Raw genomic sequence first — 15,591 nt, forward strand, 5'->3', positions numbered from 1 at the left:
ATTTGGTTTTAAGCGTCATAAATGGTCAAGGCAAAGAAAGAGACACTATCCTAAAATTCATAGGATCTAAAAGTTCAGGACAAGCTAGTTGCTACGGGGAAGCACCGTTTTTCTGGAAATTGAACCCTGAGAGAAATCTCTCCCATGGATCCTCATAAAAATGACACTGTGACGTATATGAGATGATAGGAAAACGCCTTACAAGTTTCACACGGTATTTTGCGATGACATGCCTTAATGTAGGCTTATGGCTTGATACTAAAAGTTAACTCAGTTAACGTAATGGGAGGAGGGACCCCAAATTAGTACTTTAGCTAGGCTCCTGTATCAAGATGAGGATTTCTTAACTCTATTCTGACCTTCTTAGGGCTTCCATCTAGGGTAGCAATATTAAACCACAGAGAGGAGGAGGTCACGTCCTATGGCAGAGATTAGAATGGTGTGGCCTCAAACCAAGGAAGCTGAGGAAGGGCAGCAGCCACTGGAACCTGGAAGAGGCAAAAAGGTTCTCCCCTAGAGCCTTCAGAGGGCGCGCAGTCCTACCGACACGCTGAGTTTGGACTTCTGGTCTTCAAAACTGTGCGAGAACACGTTTCTGCTACTTCAAGCCACTCCGTTAGTAGAAATTTATTAAGGCAGCCCGAGGAAATGAACACACATGGAATATTTCAGTTCACTTGATTCCAACATTTCCTTTGGAGCCTTGCTTTATTCTGACCCAGTGACTCTCACCTCAGACTGCACATTAGAATGGCTTAGAGAACTTAGAAAAAATGCTGACGTCTGGGCCACACGCTCAGAGATTCCACTTCAATGGGCTTGGGCTACAAACTGGCAACGGTCTACAGTCAGAGTTGAGAACATACATTTCTGTGTAAGTCCAACATTTAATTAGTCATAGCAACTTAATATCATAGGGGTGACACAGAAGTACATGGGGTGGGAACAGCTATATAAAAATTTTTTTAACTTAGGCATTTGCTTTGGGACATAACATTCTGTATCTTCATGCCCGAATAGAAAGCATTCTTAGACACTGTCTGAAGCAGTTTTGCATCAGCTGTCTGCACAGACCCTTATGGCACTAAGAGAGTCCTGTTTCTACCATGAGGAGGGAGTATGGATGTTCTCACAGGTGGCCACCGCTGCCCATCTGGACGCTCCCCTCACTGCCTCTGGAAGCACTGCGGAGGCGTTGCCTTCTAGACTGAAGCTGGACAATGCTTAACTTTAACATAAATCAAAAGACATCATTTGTAAGCCCTTGCTCCAAATTGTCCCACTGCCTCTTGACAATTAGACAATGACAATTTTGAATTTCTGGTGGCATGGTACTTTGTGTAATTAAAAAAAAAAATCTGCTGCAGAGACGTGCTGAATAGGAGAATAGTACCTTATTATTTGGAGGGAAGAGGGTCCTTCATTGTGAATTGTGGAACAAAGCAATTCCTTGTTCGTCAGCCCTCAATAAATGTTTCTTTATTTGTGAAGTTGTGTGATGGCCCGTAGTGGTCTTTCGCGCACATCAGGGAGCAGTCAGGAGTGAGCTGCAGTTAGCAGTGGGGCTGGTCTATGAAGGGCCTTTGACGCCGAGCTCACTGCATCTATTGACTCCCCAGGAAGTCTGAGGTCACAAGCTTGCCTGGAGCACATGAGCCCAGATAATGAAGATGGTTTGGCCTTCTTGAAACAAAGCCAGAAACTTTATCTACTTCATTGTGCCCTTTGGGTCATGTGCTAACGATGAGGATTTGTCTAATACTAATCCCCCTAATGAAGGCTTCTCCCAGCCCTTACACAAACCCCACAAGGCCCCGTGATTTGGCAAGCCAGGCAGAATAAAGGCGAAACGGCGTTTGGCTTTTGAACTGAGTTCAAGGCAATTAAAGCCATGGACTAAGGAGGAAAGGAGGGGGTTTAGAAATACCAGTATAATAAGTAGTATGACTGGAGCGCTCCGTCAATTAACTCAATGAGACAAAGCCTGATTTCACGGGGGAAGGCGGTGAGAAGCGCTACCCTCATTAAATCTGGCCATTAGAGGTGCTTCTAATGGAATTAACTTTGTTTTAGTGGTCTGAGTTATATAAAGTAGTCTGTGCATGTGCACGTACACACGTGCACACAGGCAGGTTCTGTAATTTTTGTGGGTCTTTCTTTCAAGAGGAGAGGAATAGAACGCGAAACAAAAATACACCCCCCAAACCGCAAATCCCCAAAGAACAAAAATCAAAAACGGGGTGGATGCTCCAGTGCTCAAGAGTGGAAGACAAGAGGAAAGCAGGACAGAGGCGAGGAGTGGAAGGCGCGAGAGAGTCCTCCCGGTTATAAAGCCATGAGCCCCCTTCGATGGGGGCTTCTGCTCGGCTGCCTGGGCTGTGCGCTCCCGCCGCGGGTGCGGGCGCAGTTCCCCCGGGTCTGCATGACGGTGGGCAGCCTGCAGGCCAAGGAGTGCTGCCCGCCGCTGGGCGCCGACACGGCCGACGTCTGCGGCTCTCGGGAGGGCCGGGGCCAGTGCGCGGAGGTGCAGATCGACACCAGGCCCTGGAGCGGTCCTTACGTCCTGAGCAACCAGGACGACCGAGAGCGGTGGCCACGGAAGTTCTTCGACCGGACCTGCAGGTGCACAGGTGAGGAAGGCGGGCAGACGTGCGCATGCGCCCAGCTGGGTGGGGCAGGCCCGCTGGGAAAAGAGCCCCTTCCAAGGAAGAGATGGGACTCTTGAGATGCTTAGACTAGGCTTTGAAAAGCAAACCAAGTTGGTCCATCGCAGGCAGGGAATTGAGTAAGGCTGATGTCTTGGTATACTCTTCACACCCTTTGTATATCTAGCTATGAACACTAAATAAATATTCCGTGGGCCAAGCTTCATTATATGAACGCGTGCCGACACACCACGGGCTTGTCTGTTGGAGGGGGTAGCTAAAGGGCCCAAGAGTCAGCTTTGAAACTCAGAGCAAAAGTCCTTTCAAGATGGATTCAGTGCCCTCTCCTTCTGAAATGGGTTTGCACTTGTTGAAGAGGGTGGTGGGTGAGGCCTGGCCTCTGGAAGACAGACGTCGAGGGTAGGTGTTCTATAGTCCGAGTCTCAGCGTTCCTAATGATTTGAACAGGTCTCAAGCAGGATACGTCTTGCTCGTGAAGGTTATGATTGGGTTGTAATTTTGCCAGCATCGGAGAGATGTGGCATGACAGAGTTTTCTCCGCGAGCTGAAGAAGAGAGGCCGGTTAGGAGATAAAAATGGCTTTTTTCCCTCTTACCTGGGTTTGATGTGAGCGTTTCAAAATTTGCTCAGTGTCTCTCTTTTAGACCTTGGTCTCTCTTATTACCTGTTTCTTTGAAATCTCTGTGCACTTCTTAATCCTCCGTCTCTTCTGAGCCATCTCAAATCCTCTTTCACGGGCCTCCCCTCCAGTGTTCAGCAAACATGCACAGCAGTGATAAACACTCAAAGGCTGGCAGGGCATGTGGAATACAAAACACATAAGCCATAACTTTAGCAAAGCCCTTGGAAACTGTTCTACAGTGTCTAGCCACACAAGAGCTTTTTCCTTTTGAAATTATGTTTTTATTGATGTTCTTATATGATACTGGCACATAGGAAAATACAGATAATTGAGCTACCTAAGGACATAAAAAGGTAAACTAAGGGAATGTACAAAGGGCTGTGATGTGGATGTAGGAATGATATCAGATGTTTTTAACTTAAACAAATTCTGAAGCTATTTTTTATACAGTGGATAAACAGGATCCTATTGTATAGCACAGGGAACTATATTCAACATTCTGTAGTACACCATAATGGAGAAGAAAAAAAATTCTGGCTTTATAACCATTTTGTAGTCATATTGTTAATTCTGTGATTCAAAGGAACTGTTTTGTCTTGGGGTATTATTGTGACAAAAAGTTTTTAATAGCATGTTGAATATATGCTGTTCATTTTCTCTAAGCTAGTTGAGCATTTGCTTCTGTAGACATTATCTTGTAGATTCTCATGGTTTTTCAGTCTAATGAGAGGCAGCAGGTTTCATATTACTTGTGGGATTGGAAACCACACTACAGAGTGACTTCTTTGTCTATGACTCAAAAATTCTTCTAGAAAATTTGTTTCCAGGGCAATTAATGATAGAGTACCACAAGTTACAAAGGTTGGGAATCTCCATTTTATAGAATCCTGGGGGCAGAAGACATTAGGAACTCAGATATAACTGTTAACTCTCCTTATCACCATCTACTCTATATTTCTGACCTGACTAGCAAGTTTTTTAAAAAGTGGAGATGGAAGGAATCAAGGATGGCAGAATAGAAGAGATAATTGCAGTCTCCCTGTCCTGAGGGAATGGTTATAAATATTCCTCTAGAAGTGGCAGTAAATTAGGATCACAGTGACCTAAGTTGTCTCTCTCCTCCAGGATTTGATCTGTCTAGACTCATTCAGGACCATAGCTCTTTCCATCCCAACTTTGGATGGCTCTACTCATGTTGGCTAGACGGTCTTTGTCTTTGAGCCTCAGCGTACCAGGCTAGGTCCTTAGTGACTGAGCTAGACAGCTATTTGGTATACATAATAATCACCGTGATGTGTCATATGCCTCAAAGCAAGACACATGTCTTTCAGTTTATTCTCCCTAAAGAGTGAGTTGCTTGCTTTCTGAGAGTAATTTCTTCATGATTTAGAAGGCAGTCTTCAGAAGTTAAACCTGATCTCTGGTAGCCTCAAAATTCTTTTGCAAATAGAATCACTGGGATTCTTCTGGTGTCACCCAAAATTTATTAATGAAGAAATGTATATTAGCAACCAGACTGTTGATGACCTTGAGCTTTGTTAATACAGTGGAAAGATAAACACACCATTCATCTCTTGATGGACATTTAGGTTGTTTCCACATCTTGGCCATTCGGAATAATGCAGCAATGAACATGCGGATGCCAATATCTTTCTGAGATCCTGATTGAAATTCTTTTGGTTAAACACTCAGATATGGGATTGCTGGATTATATGATAGTTTTATTTTTAATTTTTTGAAGAACCTCCATACAGTTTTCCACAGCAGCCGCACTAATAGTGTGTGAGGGTTCCAATTTCTCTGCATCCTCGCCAAGTGGTATGTATTTGCAACTTAATACCGTTCAGCCCTACAAAAGAAGGAAATCTTGTAGTATGCAACAAATGAATGAAACCGGAGGCCATTATACTCAGGAAATAAGTCAGTCACAGAAAGATAAATACTGAATAATCCCACTTATCTGGGCATCTAAAATAGTCAAATTCATAGAATCAAAGAATGGAATGGTGGTTACCAGGAGCTGGGAGGAAGAGGAAGTAGAGGGTTACTAATCAATAGGCATAAAGTTTCAGTTAAGCAACATGAGTAGGTCCTAGAGTTCTGTACAACAGAACTGTACAAAATTCTACCTAGAGTCAACAATAATGTATTGTACCCTTAAATATGTGTTAAGAGGGTAGATCTCATGTTGGCTATTCTTATCTCAATTAAAAAAAAACACACACAAAAACTCATAGTCTCCTCGATCTTGAAGTTGGTAAAAGATTTTAGCCCAATAAAAAGAAATAAATGCAAACTCTGAGGGGGGGAAAAAACCTTAAATTATGTGCTCAAATTCTCTAGAGAGAACATCTCTATTCTCTGTGGGGATAAACTGAACCCCCCAAATTACTGAACTTAATTGTCAAGAAGTGGTAAATTTCAGGAGACTTTGGCATTAGCCATTCACCTTCCAAGTCTCACCTGCCAGTTGGCATTCCTAAGCATAGACCAGCTGCAGCTGGGTCTTTGGATTTTTGAAAAATATGTGCACCAAATGGTTTATGAACACTTATCTGAGAACTTCTTGTTTGTACAAGTGACTAAGTGCCTCCACTTTCCAATCTCTGAAATGGGGATAATGATGAAACCACATTTGTAAAATCCTTTTGAACTCTGTAAATGAAAGGCCTCATGTGAGTATAAAGTATTGTCATTAATATAATAGAATCTCTAATTAAAAGGAATAGGCTATTTAGAGCTCCTTGTAAATTCACTGATTGGTGGTCTTTAAGCTTAATTAATCTAATAGCCCTTGGAGGTTGAGCTGATGCAGTTCATGTAGGAATGTGCATTGTTTGGTTGTTCTCATTCTCTTTCCATTTTCTCTCCAGTCCTAAGTAGGTATAAGACTTTGTCTTTTTAAATTTAATTTTTACTCAAGGACATACTCAGTGATAGACTGGTATCTAGGGATCCTTTCTTTTTTCTCTCTCCATTTCCCAGGGAGATAACGCAATCCTTTCTAAAAGGGCCCCGTTCATTTATATATCTATATATCTATATCTATATCTATATATCTATATCTATATCTATATCTATATCTTGGCTGCTGCTATTGGTGGATTAATGGAAAAATTTAACTCATTAAGTTGATGTTAGGAAATACTAGGAAATCTAAATTAAAGAAATAAACACTTTGTGTGCTAGGCTTTTATGTTATTGCACTTTTCAGTTGTCTTCAGCACTTTAACAAATTCTTTAAATCAGGGTTAGAAGCTCAAATATGAAAGGGATCTGACTGCAGACCTGTGGGGTATATTTTCTCTGAGACATGCTGGAAAAGGGATTTTTTATCAAATACATTTATGGGTCATAGGTGAGCTCACAAATACTCACAAAAGCACACAAATGCTTTCTTATTAGCATTTCTACATTGCTTTTCAGGGGCAACTCTGGCTTCACGAGATGTCTTTGTTCAACATAATTGTGAAGCATCTCTGGTCTTCTGAGTCAGAATCAATCATTTTGTCTTTTGTCATTCATGGTGTTTGGTTAATTTTTGTTTTCACTTTTCCCACAGTTAGACTTGCGTTGATATTTCGTTCCGCCCATGTTCCTTGTCCCACTAGATGAACGCACTGTGCCTTATATTTGTATCCTCTAGGGCTTAATGCCTTTTATTTAGTTATTCATGACTCCTTCATCAGCCACCCAACCAATGTTTATTTAGCACCAATTATGTTAGGCCCTTCAGGTACAAAGGGGAAGAAACCCCAATATAATTTTTGATGTGTCCACAGCGTAGTGGATGAGTAAGACAGGTACGAAAACAAATACTTAGACCATACGACTTGATAAGTGGCATCTGGTAAAACTAGTAATGGTAACACTTCATACAGAACTTACTATGTACCAATACTACTCTATATTAACATGATTGCTTTCCATAAGAACCTGATGAAGTAGAACTCTTATTCCAATAGGACAGGCTTTGAGAGGTCAAGTCCAAAGTTACCACGTGTGGCAATTGCATGAATGTACATAAAGCTGTGGGTGCACGGAGAGGGCATGATTAGTTTTGACCTCCTTTTAGGTATTAGGCGTTAATAAATTATTTGTTGAATAAATGAATGAGGGAGATAATTAGTTATTGGTAATTTTGTTTCTAGCAACCAAAAAGAATCATGGTAGAGAAAATGCAAAGATCTTAAAACTCATGGCCTAAGTTATGAATTATTCAATTTTAATAATGAGACCCCAAAATTCAAATAATGAGACCCCAAAATTCAAAGTCAAGTTTTATGCCTTTAAATCTAGAAATGTATCGAATTTACTATTTTGAAATTTGTGTGTGCTATTTCTTAGCATTTTGGAGGAAGGGATTGCTCTCCTATTGTAGAGCTATGACTACACATTCACCTCCAATCACCTGGCTGTAGGTAAACAGCTGGAAGTTTAGCTATTTAGTATTCTTCACATGCATTTTGTTCAATCGCTTCTCAAAAAATACTCTGTTCCTATAGACGCTGCCAAATTAGGGGATACATTTTAATCAAAGATGTTTTAAAAATAGATATTATACAATTTTAGTAGGTACTCCAAGGGAAAATAAATAAACACCAAGCTCCGTGAAGCCTGAAGTGCCTTGCATAGCATTTGATACTGTAGTAGCTGTTGAATAAATATTTGTTAAATAATTTATATTTAATAGCTTCACTCCAGTGATCAACATAAATTTTAATGTTTAATGCAGACTATTCAAGAACTTGATTTTCAGTCTTGGGACTAGTAGAATTTTCCCTTTTAAGTATTTTTTTTAAACTTACGTTCTCATTTGGTGTTGAAACAGGAAAATACAAGTAAGCTGTGTAAGAGTAGGTAGGATATTTTGTATGTTACAAAGAGCATAGAACCCAAATTTTTTAAAAAAATTCTTCTTACTTATGATATTTTTAAGGACATTTTCTTTAACCATCAAAAAATCCATTGGGTTAATAGAGGAGGCCTGTGCATTTTCTTCACGTAGGACACATGCTAATCGTTTTGTTTTCATGTTATTGGAAAATTTTCTTTTCCTTTAGAGATCCAAATAACCCTCTCTTTTCTATGGTCATAATATGTTTTATTTGCATCTATTTTGGTACTTGTAGCTTATCAAAATTATTTGCAGGGCCTGCTTTTCCTTCTAATTCACAAGGGAGAGAAAGGAAGAAGAAAACTGAAGTTTATTGAATCATCTACTACGTGCTTTATACTCCTTTTTTTTAATTAAAAAACTTAAATTTCAGCTTTATTGACATTAACTGACAAATAAAATAGTAAGATATTTAAAGTGTCCATCGTGGTGATTTGGCTTTATGCTTCTTTCATTCATTAAAGAAATATTCATTTGTACAAGGCCAAGCATAGGCCTAGGCAGCAGGATAACTGCCTTCCAGTTGTCTGTAGCTGAGACCAGTAGATGTCTACAGTTGACACGATTAATTCAATGAAACAGGAAATATGAGGTGTCATAGGAGCACAGCATGAGATCATCACCCTGATGTGTGGGATCAGGGATGACCTTGCAGAGAGCCCATCGTGACGCTTAAAGGTGGAATAGGTAACCCATGCAAAGAGGAATGTAGGGAGACCGTGAGGGAAAAGTGTTCTAGACAGAAGGAAGAGCAAGTAAAAAGATCTGGGAGGGGCTTCCCTGGTGGCGCAGTGGTTGGCAGTCCGCCTGCTGATGCAGGGGACGCGGGTTCGTGCCCCAGTCCGGGAAGATCCCACATGCCGCGGAACGGCTGGGCCCGTGAACCATGTATCAAAAAAAAAAAAAAAAAAGATCTGGGAGGAGGGGTAGGAAGAGAAGGAAGGGAGATTGTCACTCACGTTAAATGCTTTACATAACCCCTCTCATCCCCTAGGAGATAAGAGTTATTATCCCTTTTTGTTTCAACATTTCATGCCAATAATATTTAAATGTTTATTCTAACTTATTACCACCTAAGGAATGAGGTGCTGGTCATACCAAAAGCAATAATCAAGGCTAAAAAGGGAAAAGTCAAGCTAAGATAATTTAAACTTTAGATGCTAATCAGAAAGATGCCTAGAGCTTGGTATGACTAGTCCTCACTCCCTGGGGTGATAACAAACAAAGCAGAGCCGTTTGTTTGCGCTTCCTGACACCACTGCAGCTAATTCACCTGCCAGCCTCCACTGATTTTGTCTAAACTCTGTCTCCTTTGTGAAATAAACCGGCTTTTTAAATGTTGGATTCCACCTTAATTCCTGGAAGTCAGCTTAGTTATTTTGGTTCCACCTTTAGCTTGGTGTATATTCTCTTCCTTCTCTAAATCAATGACCTATTTTGCAGCAGCCCTTCCGTATGTGCTGCAGGGGAGGGCGGCCCAGCAGTGATGACATCCAAGGCTGCAGCTCAACCCCAGGAAGGGACCCCCCCCCCCCCCACGGCATGACCCGTGAGAGGAAGGGAACGTGGAAGGCAGCAGTGTTTTAGTTTGCTAGCGCTTCCATAACAAAGGACCATGGACTGGGTGACACAGAAACTTATTTCCTCACAGTTCTGGAAGCCTGAAGTCCCAGAACAAGGTGTCGGCAGCTGGGATTCTTCTGAGGCCTCTCTTGCTGGCTTGTTGGTGGTGTCTTCTCCCTGTCTTCACATCATCTTCCCTCGGTAACTGTGTCCAAATTTCCTTTTCTTATGAGGACACCAGTCATGTTGGATTAGCCAATGATCATTCCCCCCAATGACTTCATTTTAACTTACTTTTTTAAAGACCCTATCTCCAAAGATAGTCATATACTGAGGTACTGGGGGTTAGGACTTCAGCATATGAATTTTGTGGGGACTCAGTTCAGCTCATAACAGCATGGAATTCATTTCCTGTCCTATTTCTTTGCTGGGAATATTTCTAGGAACTCTCCAGTGTTCAGTCCACTTGGAGAGACAAACATTTCAAGAGGAGAGTAAGGAAAAGCAATTGATCTTCTCTTCTGTTCTACCCCAGAAATGTCTTCCAAACTACATAAGCTTCCTCTTCCATCTTTCCCTTAATTTTTATTATTTATTTATTTATTTGTACATATGATACATGTATTTATTATACCTACTAGGTGTGTTCTCTTTGGGAAATATGAATCTCTTTGAGACATAGGTTGTTCATTTTTTTTGTTTTCCCACAAATACTGGGACCTTTTGAGCAGGAAGGTCTATATTTTACTAACATCTAGAACCAGCAGCTAACATGGTGTCTAAGATGTAGTCAATACATATGAAATACATAAATGAACACAATTTTAAGGAAGGGCCAGGACGTGAACGAATAGAAATTTTTCATTTTCAGTCACAAAGCAAAAACAGACATAAAAATGATACAGACAACAAGTGCTATGGTCATTCAAAGAAGGCATAGAATAGATCCAACAAGGATCTCCTCTATGGCACAGGGAACTATACTCAATATTTCGTAATAACTTGTATCCCTTAATTTTTAAAATGCACTAGGAAACTTTGCCGGCTATAACTGTGGAGACTGCAAGTTTGGCTGGACTGGCCCCAACTGCGAGCAGAAGAAACCCCTGGTTGTCCGGCAGAATATCCACTCCTTGACCCCTCAGGAGCGTGAGCAATTCTTGGGCTCCTTAGACCTCGCGAAGAACACGCCGCATCCCGACTACGTGATCACCACGCAACACTGGCTAGGCCTGCTCGGGACCAACGGGACCCAGCCACAGATCGCCAACTGCAGCATCTATGATTTCTTTGTGTGGCTCCATTATTATTCCGTTAGAGATACATTATTAGGTGAGTCTTTTTTTTCCCCTGAGTTTAAGGTATTTTATTATAGGTTTGGGATTGGGGGTGGGTTGGTGGGTGGGAAGTACTTTCAGGCAAGTTAATTGACAAGAGAAAAACCTCTCAAGGAATCAAAGAGGAATTAGGTTTATGAAAGTCATTGAATTATCAGATGCTGCCCAGTGTTAGAATGCAGTGGTTTCTCCCTGGACGTTGGCTGCGGACATTTGAAAATGTTCTTCTCTCCTATAGTCTGTGTTTTTGGTTCAGGGTCTAAACTCTTCTCTCCGAAGCTATTCATCCTCAAAGGCAAGAGTTGGTGAAGTGGAGGCAAATTCCTTTTGATTCCAGAAGAAAACATGTCTAAATCTGACCATGGAAGCCTTCTCTGACCTATTCTAAAAGCAAGTGAAGCTTCTTTGTGCAGAATCAGAGTATTGGTATTGGAAGTGTGTATCGCACTAAACTCACATGTATTAGTTGTGAGACTTTCAGGTCATCGCTTGTGGTGCCCATGCACTGCTGTAATGCCCAGGGTTTTTGGACTTGAATTGTCAAGGAAAAGGATGAACTGACCCACAGCAGTGTAGCTTGGCTCAGCCCTTTGAACCACAGTTAGGCTGGATGCTTGAGAAAATGACACCCTGCTCTCCCAGATACTAAAACCTGGGGCCTGGGATGGGAGTTGTCTGTTAGGAACGTCATTCATCTGGTACGTCAAATTTTATCCTCTGTTATTTTCAGTCAGGGGAAAGCCATGGCCACCAGTTAGCTCCAGGCGGGCTGGAGTCCAGTCCAGATCCTGCTCCGTGCTGTCCTGAACTTTGGCTCTATTTGCAATTATCCCCTCTTCTGGGGCTTCTCTTTGGGGTCAGGGTGAATGAAGATACAGAGCTCACTTTGAATAGTGAGATTCTCATTTGAAATCATCTGTCCTTGTGTTTATCGCTCACTCCCCCTCGTTTGATGCCCCCTCGTCATTTTGTTTTGAGAACTTTAAACTCTGTTTTGCATTAAAACATTTACGAAGGGCTGCGTAGCCAACATCAGTGACAGCAGTTTTTTCCCCTCAGTGTCTTTTAAAAACTTGCCTCATAGGTAAGCGTCTGTCTTTCTTTACCGGTAGATACGGAGGCTCTTCTGGCTATAAACCTTTATTGTTTTCCTGTCATCACTCTGAGGAATTTTTGCTTTATGAGAGGGTAGTCTCTCAAGAGGAAAAGAAAACTATAGTTTCTGCTTGCATCTAGGAATTAAATTTATATTCATTTCTGTTCATCTCTCTGAAGTTATCATGGGTACTTTGAAAAAGAACTAAAGTTAGCTAAAGTTACTACATAACCATCAAAAGCTGTTATGAGAGGGAGAAGAAGGATAGAACAGGCAGTAAGGAGGTCATTAAATCTCCCAAAACTTTTCACTAAAATTGGCAGTTCCAGAGGCCAGCCAAATTGGTTGGAATGTATTTTTCTCTCTTCTGGGCTCGGCAGCCATGCCTGTCAGCTAATAGTTGTAACTGATTGATGGCTGAGGTAGAATCCATGGAAGTGCCTTTCGGTTACATAAATGCTGAATTTGGACTAAGTGCAGTTGAAGTTGCTTTATTATTCATTAATCCCTCCCTATAAATACATGCTTTTGTGAGGAATAGGTTAGAAAATGTCTTTTAGAAATATATTTCATTTAGGTCTTGATCTCTTTTGGGGGATACTCATTCTATCTTCATGAAACATTGCTTAAAAATTAAATTTATAACAGGAGCTCTTAAGATGACCTGAATTTCTCTGCTGTCAATCAAACTTTCAAGAGATGAAGGAGAACTTATCCTAAAACTGCTAGTTGCTGCTGAGATTGTTTTGTTGTTGTTGCTTTCAGAGAGATAAATGACAAAAACAGTTGTTTTCCCTTATGGTTACCAAAGGGGAAAGGGGGGGATAAATTAGGAATTTGGGATTAACAGATACACACTACTATATATAAAATAGATAAAGGGCTTCCCTGGTGGTGCAGTGGTTAAGAATCCGCCTGCCGATGCAGGGGACACAGGATTGAGCCCTGGTCCGGGAAGATCCCACATGCCATGGAGCCACTAAGCCCGTGCGCCACAACTACTGAGGCCCACACGCCTAGAGCCAGTGCCCTGCAACAAGAGAAGCCACTGCAATGAAGCCACTGAAAAGCTCACGTACTGCAATGAAGAGTAGCCCCTGCTCGCTGCAACTAGAGAAAGCCTGCGCGCAGCAACGAAGACCCAATGCAGCCGAAAATAAATAAATTAATTAATTAAAAAAAATAAAGAACAAGGGCCTACTGTATAACACAGACAACTTTATTCAGTATCCTGGAATAAACCATAATGGAAAAGAATCTGAAAAAGAATATATATATATGTATACATATATTTATATATATGTATACATATATATATAAACTGGATCCCTTTGCTGTACACCTGAAACATTATAAATCAACTATACTTCAATAAAAAAATAATTAATTAATTTAAAAAAGTTGTTTTCCGACTAAAACATCACGGACTTATTGGCTCTGCAGCACCTCCCAGGTAACATTTGACATTTTAAAAAAATCTATTCTGTGACCTCTAACATGTTTCCCAATTGTTTTAGGACCAGGGCGCCCATACAAGGCCATAGATTTCTCACACCAAGGCCCCGCCTTCGTTACCTGGCACCGGTACCATTTGTTGTGGCTGGAAAGAGATCTCCAGGTTGGTCCAAACATTAGTTTCTTTTAATTTTGTTTTGTGTTTGGTCAAGACCCATATCAGTCTTTGCTTTATACAGTTTCTTGTTGTATCTGATGACATGAATTAAATGACTCGTCATGCCCTTTGCTTTCAGCGCCTCACTGGCAATGAGTCCTTTGCTTTGCCCTACTGGAACTTTGCCACCGGGAGGAACGAGTGTGACGTGTGTACAGACCAGCTGCTTGGGGCTGCAAGACAAGATGATCCGACTCTGATTAGTCAAAACTCCAGATTCTCCAGCTGGGAAATTGTCTGTGATAGGTAATCGCATGGGTACCTGCAGCAGAAATCCAGAGATTTTATTTTCTTATGTCTGAGAGATGGAGAATAACTTTACAATTCTCTTTCTAATGCATGTTGGATTCTGTTTACATGTTTCTGAACAGTATTTTCCTGGGATTTTAAAAAACCCTGAGCCCTTTAATAAAAAGAAAATAGAGGCATGGAAATCACACTTGTGAATTGAATATGCTTGGCCATCACTTTGAGATCAACTGTCTTAAAATGAGAAGTATTTCCTGTATTCAACCAACATGTCTTAAGCACTGATCATATTCTAAGCAGTTTAATAGTGCTGGGAATACAAGGATGAATAAAATATTGCTTCCCTTTGGAATATCATTTTATACTTACAAAGGTGGAAGGCTGGTAAACAAATTACAATATAACGTGAGAAGTATTTTAATAGGTGTATGTCCAAAGCCAAGAAGAGAATCAGTGAAAGTCTTTAAGAGGTGGAGACACGAGTATCCTGAGACTTCAAGGAGGCACAGATCTCTCAACCAGAGGCAGGGGAGGGTAGTGTGTCCTAGACGGAGGGAACATCATGTATGTAGTTAGGAAAGTCCCTAGAAGCAGTCTGATATGGCTGGGCCATAGGGTGCTGGGGAGTTGAGGGGAACAGGAAATGGGGTGGTGAGACGAATCTCTAAAGTACTAAAATCGGGTCATGTGCATCTGGTGTAGAAACTTTTTTCTACTGTAAGTGACACCAGCAAATGTCTGTTATTTGCAAAAAAAAAAAAGAAAGTACCAAAGAACACACAAGCAGCCCATACCCCACAAAGAACTCTGTCCTCAGGGATTCCTTGAATTTGTTTCTCTTTCCTGGCACACATCTCAGGAAAAGATTCCCCAAGAAGCTCTTCCGTCTTCCTGTATTCATTTGTTTCCTCCACGATCCTCCTGTTTTGAACTCCACTATACTAGTGCCCTTGTCCTTTGTCTTTCGACCGCTCCATGGCACAGAGCTTTGTTGTCCACGCCCCAGGCTGGGCATGTGCGTGTTTTCGGGGGTCTAGGTCTAGCTCACTGTGATCCCATCTTCTACATCCTAAGCTTTTCCTACAGCCCTCCAGGCAGTGCTCCTAGGGATGTAGTAAGTGCTTTGTACGTGACTTAACGTCGTTCCATAAGGGCACCATTTCTCATAGTGCCTTGGGCTATTAATAGGTGGTATGTGAAAAGAGACTCCTCTGATCAAATAAATTTAGAGAATGCTGAGTTAAAAGGGTTTTAAAAATTTTAGAACGTCTCAGAGCCTTTCATAAGTAACCGTGTTCTTATTTTTCAAGAGGGGCTTAAACTTATCTGACCCTGACACCCTTATTTCACAGACCATCTCACTGGAACACACTTGGGAAAGGCTGCCTTGGAGGCTGTTTTTTGTCTAGTTTTTAGGTACTGGCGTCTTTCATCCTCACGTGCGCTGATTCTGTTCTCACACACCCAGTATGATCCCCTCACCCATTAA

At 41.4% G+C, this 15,591-nt stretch overlaps 1 protein-coding gene across 1 annotated transcript in view; it reads left to right on the forward strand.

The window, feature by feature from the left end:
* Positions 1-2,072: 2,072 nt before the first annotated feature.
* Positions 2,073-15,591, forward strand: part of DCT (dopachrome tautomerase) — a 32,996-nt gene continuing 19,477 nt past the window's right edge. The window contains exons 1-4 of the mRNA XM_067713145.1: positions 2,073-2,630; positions 10,781-11,080; positions 13,699-13,799; positions 13,933-14,099. Of these exons, the coding sequence (XP_067569246.1) occupies positions 2,336-2,630; positions 10,781-11,080; positions 13,699-13,799; positions 13,933-14,099 (863 nt within the window). The 5' untranslated portion in view covers positions 2,073-2,335. The remainder of the gene's footprint in view (positions 2,631-10,780; positions 11,081-13,698; positions 13,800-13,932; positions 14,100-15,591) is intronic.

Source organism: Pseudorca crassidens, chromosome 18 (genome assembly GCF_039906515.1).
Source record: "Pseudorca crassidens isolate mPseCra1 chromosome 18, mPseCra1.hap1, whole genome shotgun sequence".
NCBI classification, from domain to species: Eukaryota; Metazoa; Chordata; class Mammalia; order Artiodactyla; family Delphinidae; genus Pseudorca; species Pseudorca crassidens.